This window comes from Oncorhynchus keta, chromosome 21 (assembly GCF_023373465.1).
Source record: "Oncorhynchus keta strain PuntledgeMale-10-30-2019 chromosome 21, Oket_V2, whole genome shotgun sequence".
In the NCBI taxonomy this organism is placed as follows: Eukaryota; Metazoa; Chordata; class Actinopteri; order Salmoniformes; family Salmonidae; genus Oncorhynchus; species Oncorhynchus keta.
This window is the reverse complement of record NC_068441.1, coordinates 34,520,679-34,544,151: the sequence shown is the minus strand read 5'-3', so window position 1 is coordinate 34,544,151 and position 23,473 is coordinate 34,520,679. Positions and strand designations below refer to the sequence as shown.

Below are 23,473 nucleotides of genomic sequence, written 5' to 3'. Positions count from 1 at the left end.
GTTCTGAGCAAATTCACTTTTCCAATGTCACACTTCTCTGGCACTGGCAGAGCTGTTACTTGGTTAGTAATTATAAGCTATTAATGTTTTTCCTCCTATTTATGCCGTCATTGTGTTACAGAAGTGTTTCAATAAAGTAGCTTATTTTACAGTTAGAAGACTGGTGTCAAAAAACAATACTTTTTTTGTGGTTGGTTGCTTTTAAAATGAGCTGTGCATGATATTTTGTTCCTTCTGCTAAAGTACCTAGGTTTTGTGTTCAAATTGACCCAACTGAATGAATCATTTGTTATACAGATAGATTTACTGGGATACCATCTAGAGTTATAGCTCTATGTTGAGGGAATACTCGAATGCTGTGATGATGGTTTGGGTTGTCATACTTGGTGTATCTTGTTTTGAACATCCTTGGATGAGGACAGATTGTCGGATGTATTTCCAGTGACTCATTTGGGGCAAAACAGACTCTTATTATTTTTCGCCCTCTCTCTGTGTGTTTCATCTCTCCCTCTCTCTGTGTGTTTCATCTCTCCCTCTCTCTGTGTGTTTCATCTCTCCCATCTCTGTGTGTTTCATCTCTCCCTCTCTCTGTGTGTTTCATCTCTCCCATCTCTGTGTGTTTCATCTCTCCCTCTCTCTGTGTGTTTCATCTCTCCCTCTCTCTGTGTGTTTCATCTCTCCCATCTCTGTGTGTTTCATCTCTCCCTCTCTCTGTGTGTTTCATCTCTCCCTCTCTCTGTGTGTTTCATCTCTCCCTCTCTCTGTGTGTTTCATCTCTCCCTCTCTCTGTGTGTTTCATCTCTCCCATCTCTGTGTGTTTCATCTCTCCCTCTCTCTGTGTGTTTCATCTCTCCCTCTCTCTGTGTGTTTCATCTCTCCCATCTCTGTGTGTTTCATCTCTCCCTCTCTGTGTGTTTCATCTCTCCCTCTCTCTGTGTGTTTCATCTCTCCCTCTCTCTGTGTGTTTCATCTCTCCCATCTCTGTGTGTTTCATCTCTCCCTCTCTCTGTGTGTTTCATCTCTCCCATCTCTGTGTGTTTCATCTCTCCCATCTCTGTGTGTTTCATCTCTCCCATCTCTGTGTGTTTCATCTCTCCCATCTCTGTGTGTTTCATCTCTCCCATCTCTGTGTGTTTCATCTCTCCCATCTCTGTGTGTTTCATCTCTCCCTCTCTCTGTGTGTTTCATCTCTCCCTCTCTCTGTGTGTTTCATCTCTCCCTCTCTCTGTGTGTTTCATCTCTCCCATCTCTGTGTGTTTCATCTCTCCCTCTCTCTGTGTGTTTCATCTCTCCCTCTCTCTGTGTGTTTCATCTCTCCCTCTCTCTGTGTGTTTCATCTCTCCCTCTCTCTGTGTGTTTCATCTCTCCCATCTGTGTGTGTTTCATCTCTCCCATCTGTGTGTGTTTCATCTCTCCCATCTGTGTGTGTTTCATCTCTCCCTCTCTCTGTGTCTCATCTCTCCCATCTCTGTGTGTTTCATCTCTCCCATCTATGTGTGTTTCATCTCTCCCATCTCTGTGTGTTTCATCTCTCCCTCTCTCTGTGTTTCATCTCTCCCATCTCTGTGTGTTTCATCTCTCCCATCTCTGTGTGTTTCATCTCTCCCATCTCTGTGTGTTTCATCTCTCTCATCTCTGTGTGTTTCATCTCTCCCATCTCTGTGTGTTTCATCTCTCCCATCTGTGTGTGTTTCATCTCTCCCCCTCTCTGTGTGTTTCATCTCTCCCATCTCTGTGTGTTTCATCTCTCCCATCTCTGTGTGTTTCATCTCTCCCATCTCTGTGTGTTTCATCTCTCCCATGTCTGTGTGTTTCATCTCTCCCATCTCTGTGTGTTTCGTGTATCCCATCTCTGTGTGTTTCATCTCTCCCAAATCTGTGTGTTTCATCTCTCCCATCTCTGTGTGTTTCATCTCTCCCATCTCTGTGTGTTTCATCTCTCCCATGTCTGTGTGTTTCATCTCTCCCATCTCTGTGTGTTTCATGTATCCCATCTCTGTGTGTTTCATCTCTCCCATCTCTGTGTGTTTCATCTCTCCCTCTCTCTGTGTGTTTCATCTCTCCCATCTCTGTGTGTTTCATCTCTCCCATTTCTGTGTGTTTCATCTCTCCCATATTTTTGTGTTTCATCTCTCCCTCTCTCTGTGTGTTTCATCTCTCCCATCTGTGTGTGTTTAATCTCTCCCATCTGTGTGTGTTTCATCTCTCCCATCTGTGTGTGTTTCATCTCTCCCATCTATGTGTTTCTTCTCGCCCATCTCTGAGTGTTTCATCTCTCCCATCTCTGTGTGTTTCATCTCTCCCATCTCTGTGTGTTTCATCTCTCCCATCTCTGTGTCTTTCATCTCTCCCATGTCTGTGTGTTTCATCTCTCCCATCTCTGTGTGTTTCATCTCTCCCATCTCTGTGTTTCATCTCTCCCATCTCTGTGTGTTTCATCTCTCCCATCTCTGTGTGTTTCGTCTCTCCCATCTCGGTGTGTTTCATCTCTCCCATCTCTGTGTGTTTCATCTCTCCCATCTCTGTGTGCTTCATCTCTCCCATCTCTGTGTGTTTCATCTCTCCCTCTCTCTGTGTGTTTCATCTCTCCCTCTCTCTGTGTGTTTCATCTCTCCCTCTCTCTGTGTGTTTCATCTCTCCCTCTCTCTGTGTGTTTCATCTCTCCCTCTCTCTGTGTGTTTCGTCTCTCCCATCTCGGTGTGTTTCATCTCTCCCATCTCTGTGTGTTTCATCTCTCCCATCTCTGTGTGCTTCATCTCTCCCATCTCTGTGTGTTTCATCTCTCCCTCTCTCTGTGTGTTTCATCTCTCCCTCTCTCTGTGTGTTTCATCTCTCCCATCTCTGTGTGTTTCATCTCTCCCATCTCTGTGTGTTTCATCTCTCCCATCTCTGTGTGTTTCATCTCTCCCATCTGTGTGTGTTTCATCTCTCCCATGTCTGTGTGTTTCATCTCTCCCATCTCTGTGTGTTTCATCTCTCCCATCTCTGTGTGCTTCATCTCTCCCATCTCTGTGTGTTTTATCTCTCCCATCTCTGTGTGTTTCATCTCTCCCATCTCTGTGTGTTTCATCTCTCCCATCTGTGTGTTTCATCTCTCCCATCTCTGTGTGTTTCATCTCTCCCATCTCTGTGTGTTTCATCTCTCCCATCTCTGTGTGTTTCATCTCTCCCATCTCTGTGTGTTTCATCTCTCCCATCTCTGTGTGTTTCATCTCTCCCATCTCTGTGTGTTTCATCTCTCCCATCTCTGTGTCTTTCATCTCTCCCATGTCTGTGTGTTTCATCTCTCCCATCTCTGTGTGCTTCATCTCTCCCATCTCTGTGTGTTTCATCTCTCCCATCTCTGTGTGTTTCATCTCTCCCATCTCTGTGTGCTTCATCTCTCCCATCTCTGTGTGTTTCATCTCTCCCATCTCTGTGTGTTTCATCTCTCCCATCTCTGTGTGTTTCATCTCTCCCTCTCTCTGTGTGTTTCATCTCTCCCATCTCTGTGTGTTTCATCTCTCCCATCTCTGTGTGTTTCATCTCTCCCATCTCTGTGTCTTTCATCTCTCCCATGTCTGTGTGTTTCATCTCTCCCATCTCTGTGTGTTTCATCTCTCCCATCTCTGTGTTTCATCTCTCCCATCTCTGTGTGTTTCATCTCTCCCATCTCTGTGTGTTTCATCTCTCCCATCTGTGTGTTTCATCTCTCCCATCTGTGTGTGTTTCATCTCTCCCATCTCTGTGTGCTTCATCTCTCCCATCTCTGTGTGTTTCATCTCTCCCATCTCTGTGTGTTTCATCTCTCCCATCTCTGTGTGTTTCATCTCTCCCTCTCTCTGTGTGTTTCATCTCTCCCATCTCTGTGTGTTTCATCTCTCCCATCTCTGTGTGTTTCATCTCTCCCTCTCTCTGTGTGTTTCATCTCTCCCATCTCTGTGTGTTTCATCTCTCCCATCTCTGTGTGTTTCATCTCTCCCTCTCTCTGTGTGTTTCATCTCTCCCATCTGTGTGTGTGTCAATGTTTTTGCGTGCTGACAGCCTACATTAAAGACCAGGTGGACATTGCTACCCAGGGCTGGTTTATCGGGCTGATGTGTGCCATCGCTCTCATCATCCTCATCCTCCTCATCGTCTGTTTCATCAAGAGGAGTCGCGGAGGCAAATATCCAGGTAAGGGTTAGAGGCCCGGTGCAGTCAAAAATGTGATATCCTGTGTTTTATACACTGAACAAAAATATAAATTAAACATGTAAAGTGTTGGTACCATGTTTAATGAGCTGAAATAAACAAATATATTTCTTAAAAATCCAAATAATCATTGTAAACGGTTTAAACACTGTTTGCCATGCTTATTCAATGAACCTTAAACAATTAATGAACATGCACCTGTGGAACAATCGTTAAGACACTAACAGCTTACAGACGGTAGGCAATTAAGGTCACAGTTATGAAAACTTAGGACACTAAAGAGACATTTCTACTGAGTCTGAAAAACACAAAAATAAAGATGCCCAGGGTCCCTACTAATCTTCGTGAACATGCCTTAGGCATGCTGCAAGGAGGCATGAGGACTGCAGATTCCTCACGAGGACTGCAGATAAATTGCAATGTCCGTTACTGTGAGACGCCTAAGACAGCGCTACAGGGAGACAGGACGGACAGCTGATTGTCCTCGCCATGGCAGACCACATGTAACAACACCTGCACAGGATCAGTACATCCGAACATCACACCTGCAGGACATGTACAGGATGGCAACAACAACTGTGTTGTGATGTTGGCCTGTTGGGGGAGGTTTATGACCCCCATAAAAACATTTCCCCTTTCCTCTCTCTCTACTCTATAGAGTTGACTCTTGTAAAGCCTTTGTAACATAGAGAGTCTGGTAACATCGAAAGGGGGGAAATGGAACCATATTTCAGTAATCCAAACAGTTGAAAAGGATGACAGGATGACATAAATTGTATCTTGGAAAGTCGACACATTCTAGTTATCAGATTCACATGGAATTGTTGTGCAATTTAAATGTTTAAATATGAAACTATTTGTGAAAAGATTAAATATAATTTTAGCTTCTTAAATGAGAGAACGGTTTGTCATAGAGAAACTCTGCTCACTCAGAGAACCCGCCCAAGTGAACAGACTTTGGTTTTAAACTATGAAACACGCCCTTCTTTCACCACTATATTTATTTTATTTTTTATTTTACCTTTATTTTACTAGGCAAGTCAGTTAAGAACAAATTCTTATTTTCAATGACGGCCTAGGAACAGTGGGTTAACTGCCTGTTCAAGGGCAGAACGACAGATTTTGTACCTTGTCAGCTCGGGGATTTGAACTTGCAACCTTTCGGTTACTAGTCCAATGCTCTAACCACTAGGCTACCCTGCCGCCCCGTTGGCGAAAATTCAACTTTCTGTTCTGAGGACGTGAGGACGACGGTCCTACGTTAACGAAATTAGTATCTTGTTCAATGTGAAGGTGCCGATCGACACGCCGAAGGGATGAATTTCGACTATACCAGCCAGAATATAGCACAAGCTTAAAAGTATGGCAACTTAGTATGAACTTTGAACTCTTATTCACTCCGTTGAGTTAGCAGCAGCCACTGTAAACGTGGGCTAGGAAAGGACGGACGATGTATCCAGTCTACCACAAACAACGATACTACAACATATCCAGTTTACCACCAGAGAGATTCTTCAGAGGATAAGAGATCCCTGCTGGGCAACCCGGCCTTTCATCTACGACCAACCATTTCAAGAGCAGCTCAGAGTAAATATTCCTTGCATTTTCCTTTTCCAAATGGGCGGTTATTTAGAATGCATAAGATACTGTATTTACGATAGCATAGCTGCCTACGGCCCGATAAAGACACAAAATATTTTTTGTTCCTCAGTCTTCCCGCTCTTTCATTCAAAACCAACCCCCTTTCTTTGTGGAACTAGCCGTCATATCTGTTCCGTCCGATGGGACGTTTTCCTTTATGACATCATTTGTAATCAATGTATAATCCATTCGGACTGAGCTTGTTGTCATTGCAAGCAATCTCAACGCTGTGCACAACAGGGAAGACATCCTCCTCCCTCATGTGGTACCCTTCCTGCAGGTTCATCCTGACACGATCCTCCAGCATGACAATGCCATCAGCCATACTGTTCGTTCTGTGCACGATTTCCTGCAAGACAGGAATGTCAGTGGTCTGCCATGGCCAGTGAAGAGCCTGGATCTTAATCCCATTGAGCCCATCTGGGACCTGTTGGATCGGAGGGTGAGGGCAAGGGCCATTCCCCCCAGAAATGTTCAGGAACTTGCAGGTGCCTTGGTGGAAGAGTGGGGTAACATCTCACAGCAAGAACTGGCAAATCTGGTGCAGTCCATGAGGAGGAGATATACTGCAGTACCTAATGCAGCTGGTGGCCACACCAGATACTGAATGTTACTTTTAATTTTGATCCCCCCCTTTGTTCAGGGACACATTGTTCCATTTCTGTGAGTCACATGTCTGTGGAACTTGTTCAGGTTGTCTCAGTTGTTGAATCTTGTTATGGTCATAAAAATATGTACACATGTTAAGTTTGCTGAAAATAAACACAGTTGACAATGAAAGGACATTTATTTCTTTGCTTTGAGTTTAAAAGAGACCAGAAATTTTCCATACGCACAAAAAGCTTATTTCTCTCAAATGTGGTGCGCAAATGTGTCTCCTTTGCCGAGATAATCAATCCACCTGACAGGTGTGGCATATCAAGAAGCTAATTAAACAGCATGATCATCACACAGGTACACCTTGTGCTGGGGACCCTAAAAGGCCACACATGCAGTTTTAAGTTTTGTCACATAACACAATCCCACAGATGTCTCAGGTTTTGAGGGAGTGTGCAATTTGCATGGTGACTGCAGGAATGTCCACCAGAGCTGTTGCCAGAGAATTGAATGTTCATTTCTCTAATATAAGCCCCCTCCAATGTCATTTTAGATAATTTGGCAGTACGTCCAACCGGCTTCACAACTGCAAACCACGTGTAACCAAGCCAGCCCAGGACCTCCACATCTTCTTCACATGCGGAATTGTCTGAGACCAGCCACTCGGACAGCTCAATGAAACTGTGGGTTTGCACAACTGAAGAATTTCAGCACAAACTGTCAGAAACCGTCTCAGGGAAGCTCATCTGCGTACTTGTCATCTTCACCAGGGTCTTGACCTGACTGCAGTTCGACGTCGTAACCGACTTCAGTGGGCAAATGCTCACCTTCGATGACCACTGGCATGCTGGAGAAGTGTGCTCTTCATGGATGAATCCCGCTTTCAACTGTACCGGGCAGATGGCAGACCGTGACGAGATCCTGAGGCCCATTGTCATGCCATTCATCCGCCGTCATCACCTCATGTTTCAGCATGATAATGCACGTCTGTACGACAGCGTGTTCCAGTTCCCGCCAATATCCAGCAACTTCGCACAGCCATTGAAGAAGAGTGGGACAACATATCACAAGCCACAATCAACAGCCTGATCAACTCTATGTGAAGGAGATGTGTCGCGCTGCATGGTTGGATACTGACTGGTTTTCTGATCCACACCCCTCCCTTTTCTTTGTAGGTATCTGTGACAAACAGATGCAGATCTGTATTCCCAGTCATGTAATGCATTTGTTTCAATTGACTGATTTCATTATATGAACTGTAACTCTTAGAAATACATCTTAGAAATATTTGTGTTCAGTGTGTATAGATTTCCACGCTATGAGGTTGGAATAATACTGTGAAATTGTGAAAATGATGATAATGCTCTTCTACTGTAAGAGGTGTTTGAAAAGAACACCTTTTCAGCCTGTTTTGGTGGTATGGAGACTTGACATCACCAGGCAGTAAATTAGTTAGTAGACCAAAAGACAGGTTGGTTGTTTAGCAACACAACCGACGCATGTGCAACTATTGGGCAAAACAGATGGGTTGGCTTAGATTGTTTTTTATTTTATTTTTTATTTCACCTTTATTTAACCAGGTAGGCTAGTTGAGAACAAGTTCTCATTTGCAACTGCGACCTGGCCAAGATAAAGCATAGCAGTGTGAACAGACAACACAGAGTTACACATGGAGTAAACAATTAGCAAGTCAATAACACAGTAGAAAAAAATGGGCAGTCTATATACAATGTGTGCAAAAGGCATGAGGAGGTAGGCGAATAATACAATTTTGCAGATTAACACTGGAGTGATAAATGATCAGATGGTGTGCAAAAGAGCAGAAAAGTAAATAAATAAAAACTGTGGGGATGAGGTAGGTGAAAATGGGTGGGCTATTTACCAATAGGTTATGTACAGCTGTAGCGATCGGTTAGCTGCTCAGATAGCTGATGTTTGAAGTTGGTGAGGGAGATAAAAGTCTCCAACTTCAGCGATTTTTGCAATTCATTCCAGTCACAGGCAGCAGAGTACTGGAACGAAAGGCGGCCGAATGAGGTGTTGGCTTTAGGGATGATCAGTGAGATACACCTGCTGGAGCGCGTGCTACGGATGGGTGTTGCCATCGTGACCAGTGAACTGAGATAAGGCGGAGCTTTACCTAGCATGGCCTTGTAGATGACCTGGAGCCAGTGGGTCTGGCGACGAATATGTAGCGAGGGCCAGCCGACTAGAGCATACAAGTCGCAGTGGTGGGTAGTATAAGGTGCTTTAGTGACAAAACGGATGGCACTGTGATAAACTGCATCCAGTTTGCTGAGTAGAGTGTTGGAAGCGATTTTGTAGATGACATCGCTGAAGTCGAGGATCGGTAGGATAGTCAGTTTTACTAGGGTAAGCTTGGCAGCGTGAGTGAAGGAGGCTTTGTTGCGGAATAGAAAGCCGACTCTTGATTTGATTTTCGATTGGAGATGTTTGATATGGGTCTGGAAGGAGAGTTTGCAGTCTAGCCAGACACCTAGGTACTTATAGGTGTCCACATATTCAAGGTCGGAACCATCCAGTGTGGTGATGCTAGTCGGGCATGCGGGTGCAGGCAGCGATCGGTTGAAAAGCATGCATTTGGTTTTACTAGCGTTTAAGAGCAGTTGGAGGCCACGGAAGGAGTGTTGTATGGCATTGAAGCTCGTTTGGAGGTTAGATAGCACAGTGTCCAATGACGGGCCGAAAGTATATAGAATGGTGTCGTCTGCGTAGAGGTGGATCAGTGAATCGCCCGCAGCAAGACCAACATCATTGATATATACAGAGAAAAGAGTCGGCCCGAGAATTGAACCCTGTGGCACCCCCATAGAGACTGCCAGAGGACCGGACAGCATGCCCTCCGATTTGACACACTGAACTCTGTCTGCAAAGTAATTGGTGAACCAGGCAAGGCAGTCATCCGAAAAACCGAGGCTACTGAGTCTGCCGATAAGAATCTGGTGATTGACAGAGTCGAAAGCCTTGGCAAGGTCGATGAAGACGGCTGCACAGTACTGTCTTTTATCGATGGCGGTTATGATGTCGTTTAGTACCTTGAGTGTGGCTGAGGTGCACCCGTGACCGGCTCGGAAACCAGATTGCATAGCGGAGAAGGTACGGTGGGATTCGAGATGGTCAGTGACCTGTTTGTTGACTTGGCTTTCGAAGACCTTAGATAGGCAGGGCAGAATGGATATAGGTCTGTAACAGTTTGCGTCCCGGGTGTCTCCCCCTTTGAAGAGGGGGATGACTGCAGCAGCTTTCCAATCCTTGGGGATCTCAGACGATATGAAAGAGAGGTTGAACAGGCTGGTAATAGGGGTTGCGACAATGGCGGCGGATAGTTTCAGAAATAGAGGGTCCAGATTGTCAAGCCCAGCTGATTTATACGGGTCCAGGTTTTGCAGCTCTTTCAGAACATCTGTTATCTGGATTTGGGTAAAGGAGAACCTGGAGAGGCTTGGGCGAGGAGTAGCGGGGGGGCCGGAGCTGTTGGCCGAGGTAGGAGTAGCCAGGCGGAAGGCATGGCCAGCCGTTGAGAAATGCTTGTTGAAGTTTTCGATAATCATGGATTTGTCGGTGGTGACCATGTTCCCTAGCCTCAGTGCAGTGGGCAGCTGGGAGGAGGTGCTCTTGTTCTCCATGGACTTCACAGTGTCCCAGAACTTTTTGAGTTGGAGCTACAGGATGCAAACTTCTGCCTGAAGAAGCTGGCCTTAGCTTTCCTGACTGACTGCGTGTATTGGTTCCTGACTTCCCTGAACAGTTGCATATCGCGGGGACTGTTCGATGCTATTGCAGTCCGCCACAGGATGTTTTTGTGCTGGTCGAGGGCAGTCAGGTCTGGAGTGAACCAAGGGCTGTATCTGTTCTTAGTTCTGCATTTTTTGAACGGAGCATGCTTATCTAAAATGGTGAGGAAGTTACTCTTAAAGAATGACCAGGCATCCTCAACTGACGGGATGAGGTCAATGTCCTTCCAGGATACCCGGGCCAGGTCGATTAGAAAGGCCTGCTCACAGAAGTGTTTTAGGGAGCGTTTGACAGTGATGAGGGGTGGTCGTTTGACTGCGGCACCGTAGCGGATACAGGCAATGAGGCGGTGGTCGCTGAGATCCTGGTTGAAGACAGCGGAGGTGTATTTGGAGGGCCAGTTGGTCAGGATGACGTATATGAGGGTGCCCTTGCTTACAGAGTTAGGGTTGTACCTGGTGGGTTCCTTGATGATTTGTGTGAGATTGAGGGCATCTAGCTTAGATTGTAGGACTGCCGGGGTGTTAAGCATATCCCAGTTTAGGTCACCTAACAGAACAAACTCTGAAGCTAGATGGGGGGCAATCAATTCACAAATGGTGTCCAGGGCACAGCTGGGAGCTGAGGGGGGTCGGTATCAGGCGGCAACAGTGAGAGACTTATTTCTGGAGAGAGTAATTTTCAGAATTAGTAGTTCGAACTGTTTGGGTATGGACCTGGAAAGTATGACATTACTTTGCAGGCTATCTCTGCAGTAGACTGCAACTCCTCCCCCTTTGGCAGTTCTATCTTGACGGAAGATGTTATAGTTGGGTATGGAAATCTCTGAATTTTTGGTGGCCTTCCTGAGCCAGGATTCAGACACGGCAAGGACATCAGGGTTAGCAGAGTGTGCTAAAGCAGTGAGTAAAACAAACTTAGGGAGGAGACTTCTGATGTTGACATGCATGAAACCAAGGCTTTTTCGATCACAGAAGTCAACAAATGAGGGTGCCTGGGGACATGCAGGGCCTGGGTTTACCTCCACATCACCCGCGGAACAGAGAAGGAGTAGTATGAGGGTGCGGCTAAAGGCTATCAAAACTGGTCGCCTAGAGCGTTGGGGACAGAGAATAAGAGGAGCAGGTTTCTGGGCATGGTAGAATATATTCAGGGCATAATGCGCAGACAGGGGTATGGTGGAGTGCGGGTACGGCGGAGGTAAGCCCAGGCACTGGGTGATGATGAGAGAGGTTTTATCTCTAAACATGCTGGTTGTAATGGGTGAGGTCACCGCATATGTGTGAGGTGGGACAAAGGAGGTATCAGGGGTATGAAGAGTGGGACTTGGGGCTCCAATGTGAACTAAAACAATGATAACTAACCTGAGCAACAGTATATAAGGCATATTGACATTTGAGAGAGACATACAGCGAGGCATACAGTAATCACAGGTGTTGAATTGGGAAAGCTAGCTAAAACAGTGGGTGAGACAACAGCTAATCAGCTAGCATAACAACAGCAGGTAAAATGGCATTGACTAGGCAACGGGGCCGACAGATAAAACAAACAAGCAGAATGGAGTACCGTGATTAATGGACAGTCCAGCGTGCATCAGCTATGTAGCCAAGTGATCAGAGTCCAGGGGCAGCGGTGGATGGGGCAGGGGGGCTGGACTGGCGAGTGTTATCCAGGTAAAAAAAAAATAACAATGACTAAATAGCTTGTAGCTAGTTATCTGGTTAGCTTCTGGAGGTTCTTGAGTGTGTTCTAAAAATTACAAATAATAGCGATTCCGTATCACATTGGGTGAGGCAGGTTTCCGGAAGGTATAAACACATTTTAAAAATCGGGAAGAGATAGAAAGTACATATGGGCCACTGCGATGCAGACGGTTAGCAGGCCTGTGCTAACAAGCTAACAGATTAGCAGGCCGGGGTAAACAAGGTAGTAGTTAGCGGACCTGGGCTAAACAAGCTAGCAGTTAGCATACCGAATTAGCAAGCAAGGAGATAGCGAGGGCTAGAGAGTTAGCCTTTGGAGGACGTCGCGATGGGGTGAGTCTGTTTATTCCTCTTCATGCAGTGACATCGATAGACCGGTCGTGGATCCGGGTATAGAAGCCCAGGAGTATGCTAGGAACACAGGAGCTCTGGCCGGGCTAGCTTCAAGTTACGTGGGTGGAAACGCTAGCCAGGAGTAATCAACCAGGGTTGCGGTTTAGCTCGATAGCTAGTTGTGAAGATCCAGCTGAAAAAAATGTTCCGTTTGCGGAGGGAATCCGGGGATAAAAAATAAATAGGTCCGTTATGCTCTGGTTAGCGTCGCGTTGTTCGAACTGGCGAGAGCTTTTCCGAGCTAAAGGTTAGCTGATGACCGGTTACCTGAAGACCGCTAGCATAGCTGGTGGTTAGCTGGCTAGCTTCAGTTGAGGGGTTCCGAAGTAAATATAAATACTTTAGGAAAAGTAGCTACATTGGGTGAGGCGGATTGCAGGAAAGTATTTGGAAGCTTAGGTTTAGCAAAATGTTTTTAAAGATATGCGAAGAAAAATATCTAAAACGAAAAAGAGACGATATTGACAGATATTTACAGAGAGACGATACCACAGGACGACTTACTGCTACGCCATCTTGGATCCATTGACAAGATGTAAACTATATTTCATCTCCAATGTTTATTGAAAACATAACCAACAACTGAGACAATATATTTAACTCACTAGCGAATTTAGTCATGAGCATTGACATGAAATCTGTCAAAACACCTCAAAACAAGACAGGGTATCAAGAAGAAGATGAAACTAGCTGAAACGAGTCACTTACAATTCACTACATGGCAGTGTCTTGTCATTGTTGGTAGATATCTGGCCATCTAAAATCACAACAACTCTCAAACCCCATTGAAGAGTGCACATCATTTTCATGACATAATCAGCTAAACCATCTATAAGAAAGACAGTTCCAAACCTCTCTGCCAATATCAGCTCGTTTTCAGTTGCCCCCCCCCACACACACTCTGACCACTCCCATACAGCCCTAGCAAAGATCTTGCTTGAGAAATCGCTCCTTACTAAGTAGCAATTTGTTTCATTTTTGACCATTTCAATTGAAATCAATCATAGTAAGGTCCTTAATTGTTTGCCAGAAATTATTTGATATTGAGATCAAAATGGCTGCATTGGACCTTTAACACAAGTAAGGGTTAACACAGGGTGGTCAAAACTAATCTAGTAACTAGTAACCATGTAAGGGTATACTAGACAGGGTCAAGTATTAGGTTATGGGTTAACACATTGAGGGCATTTGGGAACAGGAAAAGACGGCGGGGGTTGAAATACCCAGGTAGGGGTTAGAACGAGGGCAAGTGTCCAGTTAAGTCACAAGATGGTGGCACGTTCAGTATAATCATGTACCTCTATTTGTTTTATCACTATTCAGTACGGGATAAAAAAGATATCCCTCTGGAGGGAATGGATCAGAAGGGAGAGGATGGATCATTTGACTACAAGTAAGTATTTCTCTTGAATATTACATATCTCTGGCCTACACATCTCTGGAACAATTGCCAGTCAGTGAATGATCTATACTGTATATGCAGAGTTTCTATTGCAAAACATGAGTAATTATGGCTAGATATGACTGTGTATCATCCAGGATTATACAGAGGAGGATGTCTTGTTTGCTTTATTATGGAAGTGTCATTGTGATTATCATGTGTGGTATTCAGGCTTAGGATCATGTTTAGTAGTGTTTATCTGCAACTACTTAGGCATCAGGAATGAGGGACAGGGACTATTACTTTGGCCTTGTAATATTTGGGAATGCTATTAAGACGATCGAGATGAGCTACAGTAAACAGGAGTTATTATGTCTTAGGTCTGGTAGTGCACGTTTGCAGTATGTATTTGTTAGTTAGTGATTGTCTTTTGCTCATTCCAGGTCTCACTGATCTCCAGTCAGTCTTCTATGTGGGGAATGAGAATCTTTCCATCTTTACTGTTTAATTAACCCTCTAACTTAACTGTCAAATCAGCACTAACACACTCCAACTGGTTTACTCACTCTAATCATCGTGGTCCTACTTTATATTGAAATGGTGCTACAAACCAGTGTCCTTACATGGTAATATAGTAGTTACATAGGCAGACACATTGTACTTTATGTACACGCTTAAAAGTTTAGCAACTGTTTCCATGATGATTATCATATTAGCCTCAAGAAGAGGGAGGCAGCATCGAATTAGTGGAAACCAAGACTGTTCTCAGGGCAAGCCTGGTGTAGCTAGATATGTTCAAGTCACGTTGGGGATGCCCTAACCCTAATCCTAACCCTTTTCCTAACCTTAACTTAATTCTCCTAACCTGCCACGTTAATTATCCTAACCTGACACGTTAATTGTCCTAAACTGCTACAAAAAGTCAGTAATGCTAGTTAAAACTGGCAGACTTGCCATGAGAATAGACTTGGTTTCCACTAATGTGATACAGCAAGATGAAGTGCCCCTGTACTCTGTCCCCTATAACCCCACACAACCAGTAACCCAAACCCCTAATTGTTGTTATAAGCCACAAAGTAAACATGGCACATTCATTTAGCCAGACCAGTTACAATGGATTTTAAAACATTTAAGAAATATTTAACCTTTATTTAACGAGGCAAGTCAGTTAAGAGGTAATTATTATTTACAATGACGACCTACCCCAGCTAAACCCTAACCCGGACGATGCTGGGCCAATTGTGCGCTGCCCTATGGGATTAGGAATGTATATTTAGAGTAATTTGAAGAGATTTTATTCATTTTGCGTTTGGCTGTCAAAAGCATTCCGACCATGGAGGAAATCATTTGAACAGTGTTGTTTTAGGTGTTTATTCTGCTTGACAGCACAGTGCTGTGGTTTTAAAGTGTTAATGTAAAGTGAGATGTTCAAAGATGTTATATTATCACATATGTGTGAGGCATGTCCACAATGGAAAATCTAAGCAAGTCTGATCTCGTCTCTAATCAATGTTTATTCATATTACCCTCTTTCCTACAGTGAAGGTCATTGCTAAACTCACAATCTGACACACTTAATAGCACTGGGACTAATCACACGTTGTGTGAGTGTGTGTCTGGGCATTTATTTGAGTGTGTGTTTTGTGTGTGTGTGTTTTTTTGTGTAAGTGTAATTGTGTGCGTGAGTCTGTGTGAGTGTGTGTGAGTTTGTGCGTCCGTGCGTACGCGCATGTGTGTGTGTGTAGTCTCTGGCTCTCATTTTGTGTGCTTGTGTGTCACCTGGAGGTTGTATCTCCTTCCTTCCCTCTCTCTCTTCACCCTCTCTTCTATCCTATCTCCTCCCTCTCTTCTCCATGCTGAAATGGTCGTCTGTCCCTGACAGGAATGAAAATGAGAACGAAAAGGAGAACAGGTACTTTGGTTTCGGCACGGCATCCACCTCCCGGCCTGCGCATGTCAGAGACAGATACTGAACTCCCCTTCAGACTGAGGGCTTGGGGGTGAGATTGGGGGATGAGGAGGCGAGGGCTTATGGGTGAGATTGGGGGCTGAGGAAACGAGGGCATGGGGGTGAGATGGGGGGATGAGGAAGTGAGGGCTTGGGGGTGAGATGGGGGGATGAGGAAGCGAGGGCTTGGGGGTGAGATTGGGGGATGAAAACGCGTGGGCTTGGGGTGAGATTGGGGGATGTGGACTGAGGCAGTGACTGTGATGCTAGATCATGGTCTATGAACTACTTCACCCTCCTCCCTTTGCACTACTGTTTCTGGGGTAGAAGGGGAAGGTGGGAGATGGGGGGTGAGGAGGGTCAAGGTGGGCATGGTACACCGGTCAATCAGAGATATCGGTTCCCGGGGGTGTCAAACATGTGATCAGGGCACAGCTGAGACTCTCTGGGTAGTGTGAACCCACAGAGAGAATTGAGAAGAGTGTTGTTTCTACACACAGCTAGAACTCCCGTCAAGGCACTTCACCAATCTGTGGCGAATCGCAAAAAAAAAAAATCATATGTTGCTTGCTGTTTTGGTCTATAGTCTACTTCCATAAAATGTTTTACATCTGGGTCAACTATCCCTTCAATGCAGATGAGTAAATAGGACAATCTTACTTTAGGACTAAGCCATGTTGAAGATGTAGGATATGTATTTGATCACCCTGTTGCAATGCAGGACATTTTAAACTTGTAGTGTATTTGATGTTTAAAAAGGCTTCTAAAGTTTGTAATTTCCACTTTGAAATGTCAAACTTGATTTTCCCTTAAAAATGTATCAACCCCTACAAAAATGTTCATTAATTATAATCAACATAATAATTCACATTACTGTTGCTGCAGGATTATTTTCCTGCTGTAGCAAACTGGCTCAAATTGAGATCCGACATCAGAATGCTTCACCAGTATGCTTCACCAGTATGCTTCACCAGACTACAATCATAAACAGTAGAGCTAAACCTAGCCCAACGCTATGCATTAACCTTGGTTTAGCCTTGAGGCTAAAGTCATCAATTGACCTGGCTATCTTTGGCCTGGCCATGGCTGTGTTCCACACCTGCTACCTGTGTTCCACACCTGCTCTCTCACAAGCAGAACGACAGCCATTTCAATAGGCAGAATATCTTAGGCCCAGGGCTGTTCTGGACCTGTTCAATACAGGCCTCTGGTGGAGAGTTGTCTTGGCAGGGACCTATCCTATCCATGGGTGGTTCAGGGTTAAGAGCAGCGGGTGTTCAATATGGGGAAAGAGATGCTAATCACAGCTGTGGTTTAAGCATCGCCTCAGGCTCATGATATTCAAGTCAGAAAAGCGTATTAGTGTTCAAGGCTCAGCTGGTGTTCAAACAGTGAGCCAAGGCTTCGCACTGTGAAATCGTCTTCTCATTACCAGTCTGCAGGATATCACAGAGTTGGAAAAGCAGATTTTCTGAAAGTGTCAATTTAATCAGGTAATAAACTGTCAGGTAAATAAATCAAGGTGATTTGCAGATTAGGGGAGAGAGATCAAGAGAGTGTGAGGAGGCAGTAAGGTCTTATCTCTCCCCAGAGAGACGTCAAGTGTTTCATGGATCAGGTAGGTGATGTAATGATCGTGCAAGTGATCGTGAACACTCTGAGAGGTCCTGAACCCGTTTGTCTCTGTCGAGGGCTTGATCGTGTTTTTCCCCCCGGAAGGTTAATTGCTTTGTTTTTCTTCCGACAGCTGACATTTAACAGGCAGCAACCACAAGGTGCAGAGGTGAAGGCTGAGGACAGAAATCAATTTGGCTGAAATGAGGGAGGTTGGGAGGTTTGAGAGAGGGTGTAGAGTAGATGTAGTGAGGGTTTAAGGAGGGAGGTTGGAAAGTCTACCGTTCGAGTTTGATGCCCTTGAGGAACCGATTTGGGGAATAAGCAACAGCGAACCTTTTGTATGGAGATGAAATATCAACACCACTGTCCTTTCCTTGTTCCTTCCTACATGACATAGTCATCAATGATGATAATCACTGCGGCTCACATCCATCTCTGCATGTTTCTGTCCATGTTTCGGTCAAGTAGACCTCGGCTTTCAAAAGTTATTGATAAAATAAACATGCAGGGGTAAACATATGTGCTGGAGTCATTTTCATCATTGCTAATGTCTGGTCCCTGTGTAGCATAAGCTGAATGATTTGACAGTTCTGTCTCTGCATGTATTGGACTTTATGGCAGGGGTGGCCAACCCTGATCCAGGAACACCGCAGTGAGTGCAAGATTTTGTTCCAGCCCAGCTGTAACACAATTGATTTAACATTCTATGGTTCTAGGTTAAAGACCATGATTAGTTGATTGTTTCAAGCTGGCCTGGAACAAAAGCCTGCACATACTGCAGCTTTTCAGGACTAGGTATGGCCACCCTGGTCTATTCCAGTTTGACTCACTGTGGTGCTATAAATTCACCTGTTAGAGGTCCTTTTTATGCCAATTGCCAAACCCACAGATGCATGCCTTGATTGAGCTCTGTTCTCGGCTGTTACCTGTGGCTTGAGCCTCCTTTAGCGCCCTGCATCTTTTCATTTATCCTGAAAAAGATGATTTGAAGAAGGTTCAAGCTGCACGTAACACCATGGACCAGACCTAGCCCTGCAATACACTAGTGTCCTGTCCAGGGGGTGTACTTGTACATCAAGCTGCCTCACGCTACAGAAACAGGAGATAGACTAGTGTCCTGTCCAGGGGGTGTACTTGTACGTCAAGCTGCCTCACGCTACAGAAACAGGAGATAGACTAGTGTCCTGTCCAGGGGGTGTACTTGTACGTCAAGCTGCCTCACGCTACAGAAACAGGAGATAGACTAGTGTCCTGTCCAGGGGGTGTACTTGTACATCGAGCTGCCTCACGCTACAGAAACAGGAGATAGACTAGTGTCCTGTCCAGGGGGTGTACTTGTACGTCAAGCTGCCTCACGCTACAGAAACAGGAGATAGACTAGTGTCCTGTCCAGGGGGTGTACTTGTACGTCAAGCTGCCTCACGCTACAGAAACAGGAGATAGACTAGTGTCCTGTCCAGGGGGTGTACTTGTACGTCAAGCTGCCTCACGCTACAGAAACAGGAGATAGACTAGTGTCCTGTCCAGGGGGTGTACTTGTACGTCAAGCTGCCTCACGCTACAGAAACAGGAGATAGACTAGTGTCATGTCCAGGGGGTGTACTTGTACGTCAAGCTGCCTCACGCTACAGAAACAGGAGATAGACTAGTGTCCTGTCCAGGGGGTGTACTTGTACATCGAGCTGCCTCACGCTACAGAAACAGAAGATATACTCTTGCTCCTACGAGCTGTTCTGGGTTGCATGCGCCAAGGCTTGTGCAAGGCAACTTTCACATAAAGCCTGAGTCTAGGGCTTATTGGTGCCCTATGATTGTTGTTTTTTATGGGTTTTTGTTTGTTTGATATCACAGTAGTAGTATTGTGCAACTATGTGTGAGCACCCAACTGTTTTTGACCCACTAATAAATATAATTTTAGGCCAATGTCACTCAGGTATATTATCTCCACACATGTTCAGTCTGTGTTTAAAAAGTATGTGTCTGTTCAGTGTGTTTTTAGACATCTCTGTTTTTTGTTCTTCCTCACCTTTTCCTTTGTCTTTCTGTTCTGGTTTCTGTTCCCATTGGTCCAAATCAAGTTGTTCACTCGAAAGGTATGACAGGAGTCTATCCCGCACAGTGCATACCACAACCAGAATAACCTTGAAATAATATGCATTATTTGCATTATTTACTTTTTAAGACCCCTCAATTCTTGCATTGGGTTTTAATCGATTAATATCTAATCACACACATAATCACCTTTGTCAACCTTCGAAGTGGCTAAACATTGACCATACTGTTTTCAATTCAATCAACATCGTCCTCCAACGTATCAGGCTTAACCAACTAAAATCCTCCTTTTATTTCCATGATATTGATGCACAGGTGGACAGTAACAAACAACTGATGTTGACATTTACGCAATTGATTTCTCTAGTCCAATTGTTATGTTAATTGGGCTGCATAAGATTTGTCTTTATAGAACAAGGCTCAAATATCAAAGATCAAGAGCAGTTTGTTTTGAAAGTCATTTCAGACACTGCAGCTTATTTTAGGAGAATAAAGTCTTTCCAGTTACTCTTTCCACCTTTGCTCCTCTCTCAAAAGTTAATCTAATCAGATAATTGAATCATTCTACACTCTCATTCTAAAGACATTTTAAAGTGGAAGAATGCTTGATCTTTCTAAACCCTCTGCTCACTAAAATGTCTCGAGTGATAAGGTCAACAAACAAAAGCTGTCAAACCCGTGACTAAAGCTGAGCTTTTAAAACAACTTTGCCACTCTGGTAGATTTATTCAATTACACATAGAGAAATAATAGGCTCATAATTAAGATGTAATACTTCCCTCTTGAGGGGATTTAGAGCTATGAACAATAGTTACGTATTTACCAGCTGCTATGCTAATCTCCTTATAATTGGATACATTTTACTGAATTTGATGGCTAGGAACATCTAATAAGGCCATTTCTACATTACGCTCACGTCTACTGTACTAAAATTCAAGGTTGTCATTTTCCATGCCTGTATAAGGCCAAAGTCTACATACGGTATTGTATGACAGTGAACTCAATGTTCTCACAATCCTTTTGCAGTATATTAATCGATTAAAACATAAAAAACATCTCCTGCGCAGTTATCCAGTTTCTTCACATGTATTTCACTCTCCCTCTTTTCTTTGGTCTACTTTTCTTCTCTAGAGTCTCTCTCTCGTACTTTTGTCCAGCACCTGTTTCCTCCATTCCTGTCCTGATTTTAGTCTCTCTCTCTCTCTCTCTCTCTCTCTCTCTCTCTCTCTCTCTCTCTCTCTCTCTCTCTCTCTCTCTCTTTCACTCTTTCACTCTCTCACTCGTAAAACCTGATTGAGTATCTGGTCTGTTTGAGTTCAGAGGTTTGATTGTGGGTTGACTTGTTGATACTTTGGTATGGTTGCCTTGGTAATTCTCTGTTGATGACCTTGTGTGCCCCGTTGGCTGGGTGAGCCATGCTTTCAGGTAATCTCTGTCAGATTATATTGCCGTGTAGTTTGTCTACTAACTGGCCAGCCATACAGTACCACACCAGTACATCACCGAAGAAAACATGTCAACACGGTCTAGTTTGTAGATGCATCCTCTCTACAATGAAGAGAAATAGACAATACCTCCAAATACGATGGAAAAACTGTTGAAGAGCTAAACTTCATTATTTTTTGTTCCCTCTGCTCTGGTAATGCCTTTCTGCTCTTTGATATCTGGCTGTTGTAAGAGTCTAGAGAGCTAATGCTGGTTGAAAGCCCCTGATCCCTTCTGCATGACAATTATCTCCCCCTACTGCAGAGGTAGAAGACATAGGGACATGTTCTGAACTGAGATACACACACCTACTATAACTTGGGCTTTCACACAAATACACTAACACCTGCAACGCTCAGACTGTTGTGTGTGTTTGAGCTTTATGTACAGATCTCAGATCAGAACATAGCCCAGACTGAGCAGCATGTGTATGATAATGCATTGGTTTGAGCATTTAAGGTACAGCTTCCCCAAAGACAAAGGTGCTCTGTAGCAGTTCTTCTAGACTACAATATTTACTGCAGGGCTTTTTATATTTTAGCAAGCTTATATTATTGCACTCAGGTTGACCATTGCCAGTGTTTTTATATCATAGCTAAAGGCAAGTATTGATGTTGTTCCAAATTGAGTTTGTGAAAGTGCTTGTGTTCCAGTCTGCACTGAATGACCCCAGCTACAGTCTGTACTGTAAGAGACGACAGTGGAAAACTACAGAATCAACACTTCTCTTGTTGACAGTTGTTCCCTTCCCAAGTTTTCTTCTTACCCCTAACCCCTCTCCTCTCTCTCCCCTAACCTTTGGGACGGTAAGGACTCGCCTGCGTTGATGACCGTGTTGATGACATCACAGGCGGAATCTAACCTTTGACCTCTTGACCCTTTGCAGCAGCGACGAGGACAACAAGCCTCTGCAGGGCAGCCAGAACTCTCTGGATGGCGGTGTGAAGGAGAGTGACGACAGCCTGGTGGACTATGGCGAGGGAGGGGATGGCCAGTTCAACGAGGACGGTTCCTTCATCGGCCAGTACACTGTCAAAAAGGACAAGGACGAGACGGAAGGCAACGAGAGTTCCGAGGCCACCTCACCCGTCAACGCCATCTACTCGCTGGCATAGTCCCCCTGCCCGGCCTGGCCTGGGGATCTGAGGAACTCCCCCTGGCGGTCGGAGGGTGATATTACCACCACTACTACTACTACCACACACACATACACACACATACGTGAACACACACACATATGAATATAAGTGTATTAATATATAAAACACATATACACATGTAAACACACACAGCACCTGCCTGGAGACTGTTTGACCTCTTAAAGCGGAGGGAGAAACCATTCCTCTGAGAATTAAGGGGGTGTGAATGGAGTTGAAGTTACTGTGAGCCAAGCCCTGACGGTCGGCTATTGACGTTCTATAGAAATGGCTTGCCAAGGTGAAGTTTGGTAATCTTCAACAGTACCAGTCTCTCTATGCTCCTCCTTCTGCCCCTCACACAGACTGAGTGTGCCTAACGGGCTTCAGTTGTAGAGGACTAGGAGGAAACGCTGAGGTTTTCAACCATTTTGTGTGGCTCTAGAGCTTTCTTTGTTTTCAACGTACTCAGCTTTCCCCCCAAACCCCTCTCTTTCTCCCCACACACATCCTCACGCCCCCCTGTGTCTTTACCGAGCGTCCCTAGGGAAGGAGACACAGACACTCGTCCTGTGAGCATATCAGCTACGGACCACCAACATAGCAGGATGTTGGCAGATATGTTTATCACATTGATATTTCCACAGAGAGAGATGGTTTTTTGTTCTCAATTGATACAGCAGATGAGTCATTTGAATATATGAATGCTGTAAACAGTGCTAGCTCACCTAGTTCACTGCAAAACTATGCATTACCAACACATCATGTTTTTGGGTAAAGTCTGGTTATGAATTAAATTGCTTATTTTTCAGTGTTGACTCACAGGTTTAAAGAAGAATAACCTGCTTAATGAAATTCTAATGTTCCCTTGCCTTCCCGCTGTACCTATGATTCACCTCCAAACTCAAGTCGTGTTGAGATATTAAAAACGGCCACAGTTATAGCAATGCTATTCCTGCCTCAAGCTTTTTTATAGTACAAGCCACTACAATGTCAGTTATAAATTACATAAAAATATATATTTTATTTTCAAGCATGGTAGTACTTTAGTGCAAGAGACCTAGGACAAGTTGCTTGGAGAGGAGGTTTTACCTGCTTTGCTGTTTGTACATCTCTATGGCGACTGGCACTCCGAGGATGTGACTCACTTCCTGTTTACTTCATGGTTAGCATGGCTGTGATCCTTAGGCTTGATTGGCACCCCTTTTGTATGCTTCTTTTAGAACAGTTGTTCGAGGCAGGCTGAATCTGCAAAGGCAGGATTTCTCAACCCTTCAGAACTTACTTAGAATCCTAATTGACTGTTGAACAACTCCAAATAAAACCAGAACATATGTTATGTCTTTGAATATAGGTTACAGACAACTCTGTGAAGGTATTGAACATTGAACGTCCCTGCAGATTCTGCCTGGCCCTAGTCATTGACATGTAGCCATTATGTCAAGGAAGTGTGAAGAAGTTGGGGTGCACCAATACAGTGGTGAACCGCCATTTTACCACCGATACTGATACAGTGGTGAACCGCCATTTTACCACCGATACTGATACAGTGGTGAACCGCCATTTTACCACCGATACTGATACAGTGGTG

The 23,473-nt window shown here is 44.5% G+C and overlaps 1 protein-coding gene across 6 annotated transcripts in view; it reads left to right on the top strand.

The window, feature by feature from the left end:
• The window catches only part of LOC118399689 (neurofascin-like), a 183,155-nt gene extending 160,321 nt beyond the window's left edge, over positions 1-22,834 (top strand). For 4 of the 6 annotated variants that reach the window (XM_052473750.1, XM_052473749.1, XM_052473751.1 and 1 more), the window contains 4 exons: positions 4,024-4,155; positions 13,587-13,656; positions 15,527-15,556; positions 21,633-22,834. In XM_052473750.1, coding sequence (XP_052329710.1) covers positions 4,024-4,155; positions 13,587-13,656; positions 15,527-15,556; positions 21,633-21,861 — 461 coding nt within the window. In that variant the 3' untranslated portion in view covers positions 21,862-22,834. Of the gene's footprint in view, positions 1-4,023; positions 4,156-13,586; positions 13,657-15,526; positions 15,557-19,287; positions 19,376-21,632 lie in introns of those variants that run through there. The other 2 variants (XM_052473753.1, XM_052473752.1) reach the window with 2 other exon arrangements.
• Positions 22,835-23,473: the final 639 nt, after the last annotated feature.